The sequence below is a fragment of the Centroberyx gerrardi genome, chromosome 22 (genome assembly GCF_048128805.1).
Source record: "Centroberyx gerrardi isolate f3 chromosome 22, fCenGer3.hap1.cur.20231027, whole genome shotgun sequence".
NCBI classification, from domain to species: domain Eukaryota; kingdom Metazoa; phylum Chordata; class Actinopteri; order Beryciformes; family Berycidae; genus Centroberyx; species Centroberyx gerrardi.
Window position 1 is genome coordinate 9,517,683 of NC_136018.1, and position 15,327 is coordinate 9,533,009.

The 15,327-nt window shown below is 44.8% G+C and overlaps 1 protein-coding gene across 11 annotated transcripts in view; it reads left to right on the forward strand.

The window, feature by feature from the left end:
- Nucleotides 1-15,327, forward strand: part of kiaa1217 (KIAA1217 ortholog) — a 111,102-nt gene that overhangs the window by 67,652 nt on the left and 28,123 nt on the right. For all 11 annotated transcript variants that reach the window (XM_071922404.2, XM_071922397.2, XM_071922408.2 and 8 more), the window contains exon 3: nt 13,892-14,087. In XM_071922404.2, coding sequence (XP_071778505.2) covers nt 13,892-14,087 — 196 coding nt within the window. The remainder of the gene's footprint in view (nt 1-13,891; nt 14,088-15,327) is intronic.

Consider the following 15,327-nt stretch of genomic DNA (forward strand, 5'->3'; position numbering starts at 1 on the left):
ACTGGTTGGAACATGAATTGCTGGAGATCAATCCAGTGGTGATGAGTGAAGAAGACTGAAGATTGAATGTGACATAATCCAATGCACCACCACATCAAGAGGACTCCAGTCATTCTCTGCTAATATGAATAGCACAGAAAAAAATAAAAAAGAGCTGACAGGTTTATTGAAGCGTTTGTCACTCAGCGTCCTGAGATATAATTATTCTGCCCGGAGGCAAAACAGCCACAAACAATTCACCTGTGCCCACAATAATGTAGCTGTGATATCTATGATAGTTACTGTCTCTAAATGTGGGAGACAAGAAAACAACGCAGCAAGGCAAGACGGTGTGTGTGTGTGTGTGTGGAGGGAGGGGGGTCACGTGCTACTGTTCCCACACAAACACGAAAGGGCTAACCAAACAAGAAGAGCAACATTGGTGGCAACAGTGCATGCTTCAGAGGTGAGAAAAAAAACGTCTCCGGAGGTTTGAGTTACAAAGGAGTGGATTTATCAAGGTCAAGCGGAGGTTGGGAAGATGATATCGCCACAGTCTGTGCAAAGTGGATGACCCCGCTCCGCCCAACACACACACACACTCCCACACACACACACCGACACACACTGAATGACTCACTCTCATACAATGCACCCCTCAAGTCTCCCTCTCTCCCTGTGATCCTTAAACCCGTAACAAAAGCCAGTGGTTTAATTTCCTCCTCTCCTCATCAGGTCTGCAAAGACCTGGATCCCACCCAAGGGAGATGAGATAACTACCCATTGGACCCGCCCGCCACCCATCCTCTCACCCCCTCACAGCCCAGGGGCTTTGATGAGCACAAACTGAATCGCTTGACCGATCAGACACACACACACACACCAATCCTCTCCTTCCGTTTGTGTGTCAGTGTCTGTGTGTGATGAGCTGTGGCGTGGTCGACCCATAGTTTGCCCTGGCCCTGGTTTCTCCACAGTATAAGAGATTAGAGCCGCCATGTTAGGACAGCTGTCTGCAGCTGTGGGCACCGGCCAGCCAGACAGCTCTGTAGCCCCCTAGCTGTGATAATCCATCGGCTGCTGAGAGAAGGGGCACAGATTATGGTAACAGTGTGACAAAGTATCTAGATGAGCCCCTGCATTTACTTGCGAATCATTTTCCAGTACAGTCTATCAACAGGTGCTCATGCTGTGGGCTTGTTACACATTTTAGTGTTATTTACCCTGTCTGAAATTAACTTTTTGGCTCACTTGTTTCCCTACCCATTTTCAGTACTATTTTGCGTCTAGGAAAGGCAGCCAATCAGAGCCATTGTTTTGCTCTGTTTTGATTGGCTCACAGTCAGAGGGAGTGTACAGTGGTCCTTTGAGAAGAGGCCAAAAACTGTATATAACTGAGGCACTCAAATGTTATTGGCCAGTGTGGCGGATGACCTTTATTGAGTTATCCACCACAGACAAATTTTATCATTATTTGTCCCTTGCCGGGTCGTAATTTCGGACCCTGGTTATTAAGCTACAGGGATAAGGGAAAGATAATTTATGTTCAATATAGCTGCATAAACACCCCTCATTCATCATTACAAACAGTGTATGTATACTCTCCCTCTGAGTCTTTTTTTAGGCATTGCAACATTTGGCCCGTCCCCCACATACCTCTCTCTCTGTGGGCTCCTGGCCCTGCTACACTCTTACTTTTCCGAACCAAGGTCAGCTAGATAACACACGCATCAGCTCCCTGCAAGAAACCTGAGCGTGATCACAGAAAGAAAGAAAGAGAAGAGCAGGGAGGGCAGGGGAGCGCTGGTTCTGATCTTAACTAGCCTGCACAAAGAAAAAGATGATTCATTGTTAGTGTCTTCCACTCTTGGTATGGCATTCCAGCAATGATTGGGGTATAATAAGCATATGATGAGTTAAAGCAGAGATGGTTCGCTGAGCCCACTAGCACGCACGCACATATTGCATATACGGAAACTTTTATACCCAAGTGATGTATTTTCACAAAGCGCCTCTTTGTCGTAGCCTTTATTGCACCTTGTGTCCGGACTCGCACAATCAGATACTGTGTGGAGCAGGTCTGCGGCTCGACATCTGGTTTTAATCAAACCCTCTCCAGCGGCCATCAGGAGCGGGAGCCGGGACGTTTTAATGGCATCTGCCACCTCTCCCTGAAGTGACACTTTGAGAGCCCGCCTTAACTAACACAAACAAGGAGCACAGGGCCTTAGAGGCAAACGCCGGGGTTAACGACAGGCATGCGTTGACCTGCCAGCCAGCAGGGGGTATGGGGAGGGGTTTGGGGTTTAGGGGTGCAGCTCCCCAACTGAGAAGACAAGTGGCCCGTGGAGTGGCGCCGTGGCTGTGTCTAATCCTGGGGGTCAAGGGGGGGTGACAGGGAGTTAAGCCTCTCTGACAGAAGGCCCTGATGGACCGGCCTCTGATCAGTCCTGATAATGAGTCAAGCCAGACAGACAGAATTTTGCACACCGTCTCAAACACAATGCCCGTGCGTATATCAGACTAGCTAATCAGGTCTGAGCTCTTTTCGGTGCACGGTTCTCCGGCATGACAAAGCTGTATTAGCCCAGGCTTAGGTCAACAACAGAAGTCTGAGTTATCTTCAGTAATTTGCTGCTTCCATTGGTTCACTGGCTGAACAGACAGGTCATTGTTATGAGGCTCTAGAAAGTTTTGATTTTCTTTTCAGGTTTGCTGATTCACTTGAAGGGAATGGAGGTGAAATAGCAGGGACTTCTTTAACCTCAAGCCCTTACATTCTTTTGGGTACAATTAAGACCATTTGTCAAAACAGCATGCCAGTTGCAGCCTGAGGATCTTCTCCTGAGGAGCGTTGTTGGACATTTTTCATCAGCTTGGCTGTAGTCTCTCAAAACTATTAATCACCAAGGCTGTACGAATAGGTGTGAGTATGAAGTAATTGCATGTTCTTTTGGCATCATCTTTTGGACTGCAATTTGAGAAAATATTTTCCTCCTTTCACTTTGACTTTGCTGACTCTTTCACTCTAAAATTCAGCGCTATTGCACAGTACTGTAATCCCCTTTTTACCATAAGAATGAGGATTATATACCTTGATATCTTACTGTTGTTGTTGGTGCTTTGATATAAAAATACTGGAATATTAAGCCAGAAATGCACTGGAAGTGTCAGACACACATTTTCAAATGCACCACTTGTTCTCAATGCCATAACGTGTGCTAGAGGCATCAGATGGATCATCTCTACCTTGACATATCTGCTCCCAACCTGGTTTGATTTTGGAACATCAACCAGGAGGACCGGCGCAGCTGTTTTTAACAGTGACCACTGACTTTATATTTGGAGGCAAAAGATAACAGGTAATGGAATTTTCCCATAAGGAACTATTTTTGACTTAAGCATTATTCTAGGCAGATATCTGATGCTAATTTTTTTGTGAATTTCTATCACTTCCAGGGCATTTTTGGATTTTGTTATTTAGATTTTCCTCATCCATGTCTTTGCTGCTCATTAAGTCCGCTGGTTGATAAGAAACATGCTGCCTTCAAGTGTGCCTTGTAAGCAAATACTTCCAAGGTCAGATGTAAATACAACTTGCACATTCAAGTGTGTGTGGTCAGATATAATAACAGAATGGACCCTGTAACAAAGAGAGTTTTTGGTGGCTGTTTTATTTTTGAAATGGAGTGGTACAGCTGCTGTGTGCTGCAGTAGCAGAATGGAGAGGTGAAAATACACATCAGGCACATGTATCAATTTTAAGCTCTAAATGTCACTTGGCAACTCTGGTATCATAGACAATGACTCAGTAAGTGACTTCCTCAGTTGTATTTATCACTTTGTTGGGTCATTCATGTCCGCTCAACTTGTAGATAATTGCTATTTTTCCTACAGCACTTGAAGGAAGCAGTAAGTTACAGACACACTGACATCCTCATTTCCATCATTTGTGATTGACGTCAGACTCACTTGATAAAACTTTGCAAACTGACTTAACGAGCAGCTAAGACATGGATGAGAGAAAAGCTCATAGAAAAAATTATATTATATATTAATAATGATAATAATAATAATAATAATGATAACCTTCATTTGTACAGCAACTTTCATACACAACATGCTGCTCAAAGCGCTTTACATCAACAGAAGGCAAACAAAAAATATAAAAAAATATATGAAAGAACAAGCAAAATGCATTACATTAAAAGAATAAGAATTATGAATATGCAAATAAAAGAAAATAGACAAAGTGAAACAGTTGAAATATATTATCACCCATCAGGGCAATGAAGTGCAAATGTGTTCTGTTGATTATTCAAATCCCTCACCTGCAGTGTGCCATAGAAGTGTAAGAACAAGGAGTGTCAAATGATGCGTGTGAAAATTACATTCCATCATTATTTTTGATGGATGTGAACTGTCAATGTTTTGATATATTGACAGTGAGATTCCAAGCTTTATGACCCCCAGAACCAAATGGAGAGCAAGCAAGAGGGGCGTTTCCCCTTGTTTTTTCTATCTGCATCTTCGCTGTGCAAGTCTTTGCATGCAGCCTGACATCTGGACTCCACCTTGGGCCAAAGGTACGAACCTCACTTCAAAAGGCAAGGCAGAGACAGAGGCACACAGGATGATTTCGCTACAGACAGGGCCAGCTCCAAGCATCTGGTTCTGGTGATCAAAACCTATTTTGATCTTCTATGCCTTATTTCCAGGGGGGGGCTCATCTCAGAAAAGGAAAAGAAACACACGGCAGCAACTTGGCATACAGTCTGCAGAGTTGCTTTACTAAATTATGGTCAAAACACATTCTCAACCGATAGGGCAAGAGTACAGGCTTTTATTTTCTCCCCAAAAAAAGATGACATAGATGATGGGGAACACCTGGAATATAAGTATAGTGTGGGAAAGTATACATGTATTTCAAGTGTCAGTAGTTAATGGAATCAGTGATAAATAACTGTACTTGACAGAAGTGGAGCATGTGTTGCAATTTATCATCGCAATTCATAGTCAGGTTGATATCATAGTCTATCTCATCTATGGGCCAAGATTGACATGTACAAGGATTCACCTTATATCCATTCTTACTGACAACTCACTCCATGCAGTATTTTTGTGTAGTTTGCTCTGGTTAACACTTTGCAGTGGGTGTTGCCGTGCTAGCTAACAAAACAAGTCAGTCATGAGCCTGAAGCTCATCGCGGGGAACGCGCTATGATGATTTAGTGCCTTAAGCCTCAACGGCTGCCGTTGTTTGTTGACTGTGAGAGTTGGAGTTTCACGACTTATCACATATGGTTGACTTGAGTCATCTCTGAGCTGGCACTGGAACTGAGAGGTCAGGACTGTGTGTGTGTGTGTGTGTGTGTGTGTGTGCATGCATCCGTGCATGTGTGGGAGCATGCATGCTGGGAGCAGTATTTCGTTATGCATATCACAGAGGTCAAAAACAGGTCAGCACTTGGGAGTCACCAGTGCATGAGGAGGACATTGCGTGTCACCAACAGCCAGAGAGAAAAGAAAAGATAGAGAAAGATAGAGATTGGGATGATAGATTAGCACAGAAAGGAGCAATAATTTAACTTGCAGGCATCAGTCAAGCTGCAGCTGACAGGCTGACTCCTCTGTGTTTACATGACAATGATGTCTAGGAGACGAGGATGCAGACGTGCTCAGGCAATGTAGGGACGCTGGATTAAGTTCTGTCAGACTTCATGCAAAGTTCAGTTTATTACTAATTGTATTAGATCCTTCCTGTGCACACGCAGGCACAGACAAACTACTCTCCTCTGGGAGATAGGGTATAATGCAGCTTAGGCAGAGTGGAAGAGTGTATGTGGTCCTTGGTGACTTGTTAATTAGGCATGAGTAGCACAGCCATTATCAGGGTCGGTTTCATGGGGCCGGAAGGAGACTCCACACTTACCAAAATACTCTGTGATTTAAAACCAGTCAGGACTTTCAATTCATTGTGTTCGTGAATAAAGGCAGAAAAGAGCAGAATGTAGCTCAGCTTTGGGACTACTGGAGTTATCCAGTAATGCAGATAAGCTCCTTTGATCATATTAAAATATGTGCGGGTTTACGTGTGTGTAAGACCAGGTAGAGGATGCAGGACTCCAGTTCCTCTGGAGAGAAGAAGGCCCTCTTTGTCTTTGCGACCACAGGCTCGGAGCCATGCACACATCCACACTTTCTCAGATATACACCCTGAGAGGCTCAAATTAGATGTGGAAGGGCCATTCTTTTACCGCTGGATAGACACTCTCTGGAGACGGACGAGGTTCATGTGAGGACGTGTCAAATAAATGGCCTGTCCTAAATGTGAGCATGGCTTTGTCCACTCTGTGCGAGTGTACGTCTGTATGGATGGGTGCACTCTTTGTGTTTCAGTATGGATGAATCCACTGTGTGTGTGTGTGTGTGTGTGTGTGTGTGTGTGTGTGTGTGTGTGTGTGTGTGTGTATGTCTGTGTGTGTAAGTCAAACGCTTATTTCAGGAATGCCCGAAGTGTGAAGAGCCCTAAAATCTGTCTCACTCGATCAGAGATATTAAAGAGCAAGTCTGGACAGGTCATGCTTCTACAGCCCTGTCAGCAAATAGTTTGCGTGTATTTGTTTTGAGAGAGAAAAACAGAGAAAGATAGAGTGAGAAATAGAGAGAGAGAGACGCTTTATGTATGCATGCAAGACTAGTAAGTGATCTGCCAGCCTTGCTAAGTCTGGACCTGTAGTCTTACATAAGGCCTTACTTGCACGGCAGATACCACAACACAGCACCTTGTAAATGGAACAGTGCCATACATGTCATTAAAACAAATTTGCATTTTCTCGCATGATTCCAACTTCCATTCAGCTTAAAATTGGCTTGAAAACCAGACTAAGCAGAGTACTACAGAGTTGGTATTTGTAGTGGTATTGGTATTTGTATGTCCGCATTTATGTTAGAAGAGTGTGTCCTTGCATTAGGGTGTGTCTTTGTGTGTGTGTGTGTGTGTGTGTGTGTGTGTGTGTTCCCTGCCATAGCATCAGGGCCTGCTGAGTATATCTTGAGAAGGTTTCAGGCTCCCTGAGGGCGGAGCAGAGGGTCTTATCTCCCCTGGACACAAGTGTCATCTTTCTGTCTTCAGCCGCAGCCTCAGGACAGTGAGATGGAGGCTGAGATTGGACATGGGGATTAGTATCGAAGCTGTTATTTTAAGATAAAATAAACTTTTTAGTGTGGTATGGAAGCTTTATGGACAATTGTCTTTCCGACTGACGTTTTTGTGGCTTTTTTTTTTTTTTTTTTTGTCAAATACTGTTGGAATAGTGTGCGAGTGAGAAATTACATTTGAATGTCATGATTTGTGCAGATTCTCTCTTTCTCTCTCACATAGTCTTTCTCTCACACACAACCACACACAATGGCGCACGGATGCAAAACACACACACACACATACGAAGACTGACTATTTCCTCTGCTGTCATCCTGGCGATTGTGTGAGTTTGTGGTGTGCTGTTGGAGGGAGGTGGGGGAGGGAGGGGGGAGGTTGTCATCCGCTGTTGGGGTAGAGCAGAAGGGAAGAGAGCAGGACAGGACAGGACAGAGGGGCGCTGCACAGAGCAAGAGCTGCAAGGGCTGAAATAACACCGGAGGACGAGAGAGCCTGTTTCCCCCAGACCAGGGAGTTTCCAGTCTCACATGGAAGTCAGTGGTGGAAGGAGATAGACGCTGGTCTGATATGGTAAATACCACATTCATGTTGTTTTTGATCATCTCTAGAACAGGATTGTTGCTTCATATGTTTTTGGTAATTAGATAGTATAATTCAGTGCAGCTAAATGATGTGTATATTCTCAAGTGCTGCCAAAACGATTCCGCTTTTGAAACTCGCATGGCAAAAACAGCTGAGGATGGCTATCAGTTGTTAGACTGACATATCTGATGGTTACGCAAAGTTGGCTTTTGTAACCTCTCTCATTCAGAGTAGGGGGCGATGTCTGCTGATGATAACTGTGACTAACTCATGTATGCATGAGTGGATCAAATCAATTGGACGGTGCGACTCAGTTGTTTAAAATTTCAGAAGTGGCGGAAGAGATAGTCATCTTGCCTCTCTGCACAGGGTCAACAGACAGCATTGTCTCTGTTGTGATTCTGCACTTCGTCTGCAATCTGAATGTCCTGCTTTTAGATCAGCTTGACTTTATTTTCCCGATTTGTTTTATGAGATAATAATAGTTTTGGTTATTGTTTTGCCAATATATTTCTAGCGTGACAATTTGGTTAAAAAATTGTAGATGGGGGGTGTTGAATTGCTACAATTTCTCAAACCCAGTGTCTCAGTCAGTAGCCAATAGCACACATCTTCATAACACACTAGATCCGCTTTGACTGTGGATACTATAAAGTCAACTCCTGTTAACAGACCAATTAACAAGCGGGTCTGGCCCATCTCTGAAAGGTCATATGAGGATTTGGATGGAGGGATTAGAAGAGGAATGCATCAGAGAGGAGGGAGGGAGAGAGGGATGTGGTAGCACTGAATGGGAATGGATGACAGGGGGATTTTGGTATAATGTCATTAAGGCTGGGGGAGACAATGGATGATGGTCTGCCCACAGACGGCACACTGACTGGCCACTGACTGACTGACAGGGGCTTTAAGCTTCAGCGTTGTGCAGAACTACAAAGGCACTGAGTTTTAGACTCACACAGGTGTTTTTTGAACTCCAGCAGTTTTTTATGACCAGTTTGTTGAACTTCAATTTATGTGATAAAACTACATTACACATTTTACTCATCTAGGGCGACTTACAATGAGCAGGCCGGTACAGTAAGGGTTCAGTGTCTTGCTCAAAGACACTTCAAGAGGACAAATGGCTGTGGATGAACAGACTACGGCTGTTGCGGGGATTGAACCTGTTGCCCTTCAGTCACAGGACATTCTCTCAAAACCACAACCAGAAGAAAAACAAGGATTTTATCTGCATCTTACTCAAAACCCAGTCACCACATTAACTTTGTCAGACTCTGTGTGGAATGATGCGTCAGGATGAGACAGAAGTAAAGTAAGGGGTTAAGAGACAGCAGACCCAGCGTCTTCTGTTTGTGTGTTTGCCATACAGATCAGGCCAGGTAATTACAGTCAGCTCTATTTCCTCTCTCCAGAGACCTGGCCAAATTAGCATCTTAAGTGGAAAGCCGTGCTCACATCGCCAGAGTTTGTGTTTAAAGCCACACAGGCTTCCACCTCCACTCTGAGGTTTACATTCTTTCACGTCCGGAAAGACAATATAGTCTGAATGGGGGGAACTTGTTTCTCTGGTTACCTGTGTGTGTTCACTCTGTTAGTGTACATAAAGGATAATGAATGAATGAATGCATGCTATTGTAGTTGGACCCTGAGTGTCTGTTGCAGATACATATTAAATGCATATAAACTATCATTAGGGCTTGTTAAAGCTTCTTGGTGTGACTTGTGAAACTTGCAGTATAACTTGTGATAAAGTTTTTCATAGCTCTTAGAAATTCTGTAGCCCAAAGGTGAGCGAGTACAACATGATGACGGAGATACCTGCAGTCAGAACCGATTCTTTTTTCAAGGTTAACGCCAGCCTATGTCACGAGAAAAACATTAAAACCGTAACTTTGTTGGTTATGTAAAGAAATAGGCACCAATCAGTGTGCTGTGTGTAGGCTGGCAGCGTCTGGTACATAACACTCTGGCAGCAGGCGAGGCTATGTCTATACCCAGTCTCTATGTCTGACACAGCAAGCTCCTGATGGGAGCTGCCATTATTCTTAACCATCGTAATTTAGTTTAATCGCCCCATCTCGGCTCCACATGTCAGCCTGTCTGTCAGGAGCTAAGACAGGGGGCCGCGTGATATAATGTAATTTGTTCTGCGATGTGAAATGCCGCAACTTTGTCTCTTCATTTTGAAATGGTACTATAAAGTTCAAGTCCGGCTGCTGATATCAAAGCGCTGAAAAACACACACATACACGCACATACACTCAGAGGTGCAGCGAGAGGCGAATCGTTTCCATTGTACATGACAATATATGTAGCATTTAGCAGCACTAAACTATACAATTTCAGTATCGCATACATTTAGAGGTGCAGGGTGGGTATGCAGGCATACAAATGAGGAGGCAGACACACACACACACACACACACACACACACACAGACCTGACATTTCTTTCTGATGACAGCATATGTCAGACCAATGTTGCATAAATGTTTTCAGGGTGCAGGTCAGATTTTCTGCAACAATGACCTGACTCACTCACTCACTCACTCACTGTCTCTCTCTGTATCTCTCTCTCTCTCACACACACACACACACACACACACATACACAACACACATCGACTGCACACATAGAGCTTCACACATTCTGAACTATTTTCATCTTCCCCTATTCTCTCTGCAAGCAGCGTTGTATGCCGAACCACGGCGTCACCACATTACATTACACTTGACATCCATTTATTCAAAGCTGCCGCAAGCAACGCTAAAGACAATTAGAAACTGTAAGATAACACCTTTGTTTGTGAGTTAGTGCCCAATGGCCCGGGGAAACATTTTGTCTGATACTGCAACAGAACAATAGAGTTTGAAATCAACATCACACGTCATTGAGATGAGTCATATTCCATTGACTCAGTTCTACTCTACTGCACTGGCACTGTAGTCAATGTAACAGATACACACACTCCTGGTAATATACAATATTAAATACTGCATTTATTATGTTGTTTGTTTGGTTTCTAAAATGATTTCTAAATAGTATTTGACCCAGGTCTGATAATAATCCATTGACATCAGCACAGATAAACCACCATGATTATACTTGACCTTTTTCTGACATCTTAGACATTTTCTAGACCTTTTTTCCAGACACGTTCCTTCCCAAGGGACTATTCCATGACCTTATGTAACTTGTCACATCTCTCTCTATGTGCTTGCGTCGGTGTCTCGATTTCACATCCATCATACCTGTCAGAGAGTAAATGTGGTGTACAGAGGGACTCGTTGCTGAAAAAGCAGAATCTGAGGTACTGCGGTCAGGGTTTTGACTGAAGCGGGGGAAACCGGTGGTGTGGAATGTAGGTGCGAGCGGGTTGAAGCGCATCGGAGCAGGTTTTACAGTGCTAATCAGCGGTTGCGCTGTGGTTTTTACATCTGGAGCCTAAAGCGGGAAGTGGTTAGCTGGGGCAGGAAGTGGCTTTTGATGTGAGGAGTGTCGGCGGTATCACATGCAGTGCCTGCCAGAATGATGGTCTGTGTGTGTGTGTGTGTGTGTGTGTGTGTGTGTGCATGAAAGAGATAGACGGAGAGAGAGAGGAACTGAACTAAACAGTTGACCTTTGGAGGGGACACCTCATTTGTCAGGTCTGGACTGGTGTGTAGTGTCATAACTTAATTACCCCTTTTTCCACAGGGAGACAGAAGGTCTCATTTGCAATTTCCTCCACTGTTACATCTGACTGCGCTTGCTTTTTACTATCTTTTCCCTCTCTTGCAATTCCTCTCCAGCTGTCACGTAATGTCTATCAGAAAGTTTTCCTGGTATCCGGGGGGGGGGGGGAGTTAGGGGGGAGTTAACACAGCCGGACCACGCCGGCTTAATCGCGCCCTATAAGTGGAGAGGATGCCCGAGTGATTGAAGATTCACGAGGTTGACATAGTAGCGTGAGAAGGTAGAGGCTGGAACTGCAGCGTGGGAGGGATGTTTGGACCCAATTGAATGTGCTTATAAATCATTCAAAGTTCAGATTAAATTTCCCGACACATGTCTGGTTTCGGGTGGCACGTCGACTCCATGTGACCCCTCCGCGCTAAAAGGTGACCGACTGTCATCGTGTAGTAACAGTGTGTGTATAGGTAAAAATCCCCTGGATGCCGAAAGCCTAAAGCGCATTTTAATGGAATTAGAGTGGGGGTTCGAGTGATGACTCAGCGGTTTTTGGCCGCTGTGTCAGGTCGCTCTGAAGGTGAGGCGTATCAAACACTCACACGCCATGACTCAGCAAATATCACTTACATGGCGATGATGAGAATGCTGATGATTAGAGGGGCCGCTTTATTGTAAAATAGGCAGATCGTGTTTCAGCGATGCTCGAGCCACAGAGAATGGATGTGGTGCCTCACAAGAAACGATTGAATAGTGAAGGTCGGATGTCCACGTCAGTACTTACTGAAACAAGATAGGCCCATGGGAAGCCGTTAATTGAGGTCTTATTGTCTATTACTAACACCTAAATACGATCAGTGGTTTGATTATGTTGCAGTTAGATAATGATAACATCCAAGTGCTTCTTTATAGCCTCTTTCCTGTTTCACTCTGCTCTGGTCTGTTCACGTTGATTTGTTTCCATGGTTCCTCTGTTTTGTTTGATGACCATTCCTGTTTTCATCTCTCCCTCCCACTGGCATTTCTTGCCCCTGTGTTTTTCATTTTCTCCTCTCCTCCATCAGTCTTTACAGGGCATGCTCTCCTCCCTTCATTCTGAGCTTGACATTCAGAGGTACTTGATGAAAATCCAATTGCCCCACAGAGTTAGTCGGCCTTTTATCTTATCTGCATCATGCCTCTGTGTGTGTGTGTGTGTGTCTGCGTGTGTCTGTGTGTGAGGTTCAGTTTGCACCCCCACTAACATCTGCTGTGTGACCGTGTTCCCACCTCTGCTGCCCCCTGCCTCTCAGCATCTGCCCTGGGTTCGCCTGCCAAGCGCGCTTCGCTGCCAAGCTAAACCAGCTTAGGGCCCGAAAAGCTCCCACAACTGTCAGCCACGCTCAACGCAAAATGGCTAAATTCTTTATTTGTGCGTGTGTGTGGGACTGTGAGTGTACAGCAGCGTGTGCATGTTGTGTGCCCAAGATAACCTAGCGGACCTGGCCTTGTGTCCGCAGCTCCATTAGCTCTATGGCGCTAGACTGCTGCCAGGCCGGAAGAGCATTTCATAAAGAGCCCTGTGTTCATTGACCCCACAGTTTCAGTCCCTCTTCGTCCCTGTAGTGCGGATCACTTTACAGCGCCGCACAATGGGCTCAATGGGCTCCGTAGCTTTGTCACGCATTGCCTGGCCACATCCCTCCTCTAGCCATGGCTTTAGCTTGTCACATCTAGACAGCTCTGATTACAAAGTAACAAACTCCCATCTTCAACTTTTGATGATGCGATGCCCGATCCTTGATCAGCGGTTAAAAGGAAATTCTCCTTCCCTAATACCCACGTTTTAGGTTTCTGTTTGATCTCTTGCAAAGTGTGATTTAATGCGGGTTGTGATGTTTTGAACTGTTGGAATATTTCTTCTCTCTCCTACTGTTTGTATCATTTGAGACTACCCCGCTCGTGTGGCTGCATATGAAATTGAAAAGTTAAGACTCCTTTGATATGACTAGAGGTTTGCTTATGCTTGATAACTTTCAACACTGCGATGTGCTTGTGGGATAGCACTGAGCAGTGGTAGATGTGTGAGCATGTCTTCTTCAGTGACATACAGTATTAATACTGCTTTGCACATTTGCATGACTGGAGTTTTTTTGGCATACTGAGGTGCTGTGCTGGAGTCAAGCCCCAAAGTCAACATCAAAGGTGCTTGATGCCAGCTTGCCAAAGAATGTAGTGTCTCATAACAGTTTTGACATTCTCCGGGTGGCAGATGTTATTTTAGAACTCAAACCCACCAAATGCATGATGATCTTGAAAATTGAGTTTTGACACTGTGTTTTCTCACCGGAAAATTATTGTGTAACGCTATTAAAAACTTTGTTGTGTCACTTACTTTGAGACTTTATTTGTAATAAATCACTTTTAATGCACTGCACTGTATCATTACTATGTCACGCCAGTGTCCACAGTCTCTGGCTTACCGTATTATATGTTTACATGTCGCCCCCCCCATCCAGAGCAGAAGCCCGAAGCACGGCCCCAGCTCCCAGCCCGGCGTCGGCGACCAGGTCGACCACCTCTCCCTGGCCTCCCTAGAGTCGCTGGACACCATGTCCGAGGCCGACGCGCCCACAGCCTTCACCCGCGGCAGCCGGGTTCGCGCCAGCCTGCCGGTGGTGCGATCCACCAACCAGACGAAGGACCGCTCGCTAGGTACGCTCTGTGATATTTGTTTGGGGTCGCTCTCAGTTCAGTCAGTGCAGGAAATGGGTTTGTTTTCCGGTGCCGGTGCAGAGGAGCAATTCTTTGGCTTTGAAAGAATACTCGTGCATTTATGATCAGTCCACTGTCTTACAGTTTGTCTTGTCTGCACTGAATGTGAGGTCTTGTTACCTGTTTTCCAGCACCTAATGTGTCAATCCTGTTATATGTAACTGTCTTGTAATGTGCCAGCAACAATTAACCCAGTCAAACTGCTTGTGCACCCGTTATGTGACTAAAAGCGATTCTGTTTCTCACTCAAAATCCCCAAACTGGAAACATTTTGCCATAGATAGCTTCTTATATCCAGTCTATTAAGAAATTATTGTGAATAAAGGCTCCATCAATCAGTTGACTTTTTGATTTGATTGAGCTGTAAGTGAATAGACCTTAATCCTGCTCAATAACCTCCCTACTGCAGCTGATTTAGCACAAACTTGGCACAAACTGAAAACTCTCTAAAATAACAGAACAGCCCCGTGATCTCACTGCGTTTCACCTTGACAGCCCGAGCCTTTTCCTCTCGCTCCATCTATCTTTCCCTCTCTTCCCTCCCTCTCTCTTTTCTTCCCCTCCTGCCTCCTCCTCGGCTCAGAGCTTAGTTTTAATTAGAATTCATTTCCTCTGTACTGAAAGATTAGAGAATCCATCCATAATATGCCATCGTGTTATTGACAGGATTAGAAATGGGTCGTCTTATCAACGCACGTGGCGCTTCATTTGCATCCATATGCAGAGGCGCTGTTAGTTGTGCAGAATTAGCTTGCTGCATTAGGGTGAGAGTGTCGACAAGCGTGTCAGAAGTCTCCAAACAAAGTGTAGTTGCTGTAGTTTTCTGGGATGCAGTCTTCAAGGTGGCGTCTTTTGCTGAATAATTGCAGAACACTTTTATTTTTAGTCAGTGTGAGAGTGTCTGCGTCTGAGCGGCACACCTATTTGACCAAAGTGAAAATGAATGAAACCGCAGGGTGTCATTTTCTACGCCGCTCTGTGCCAAAAGAGCCTCTTGCTTTGCTTGAGAAGCAGAAATGCAGAACTTGTATACAAACGCTTTCGAGAATACGCTTTAGCACACACACACACACACACACACACACACACTCCCCCCCCTCTCTCTCTCGCTGTCTTTTTCTCTCTCATGCACACGAGCACACACATAGTCACATGGATCAGGAGAAAGCGTTAGGACAGC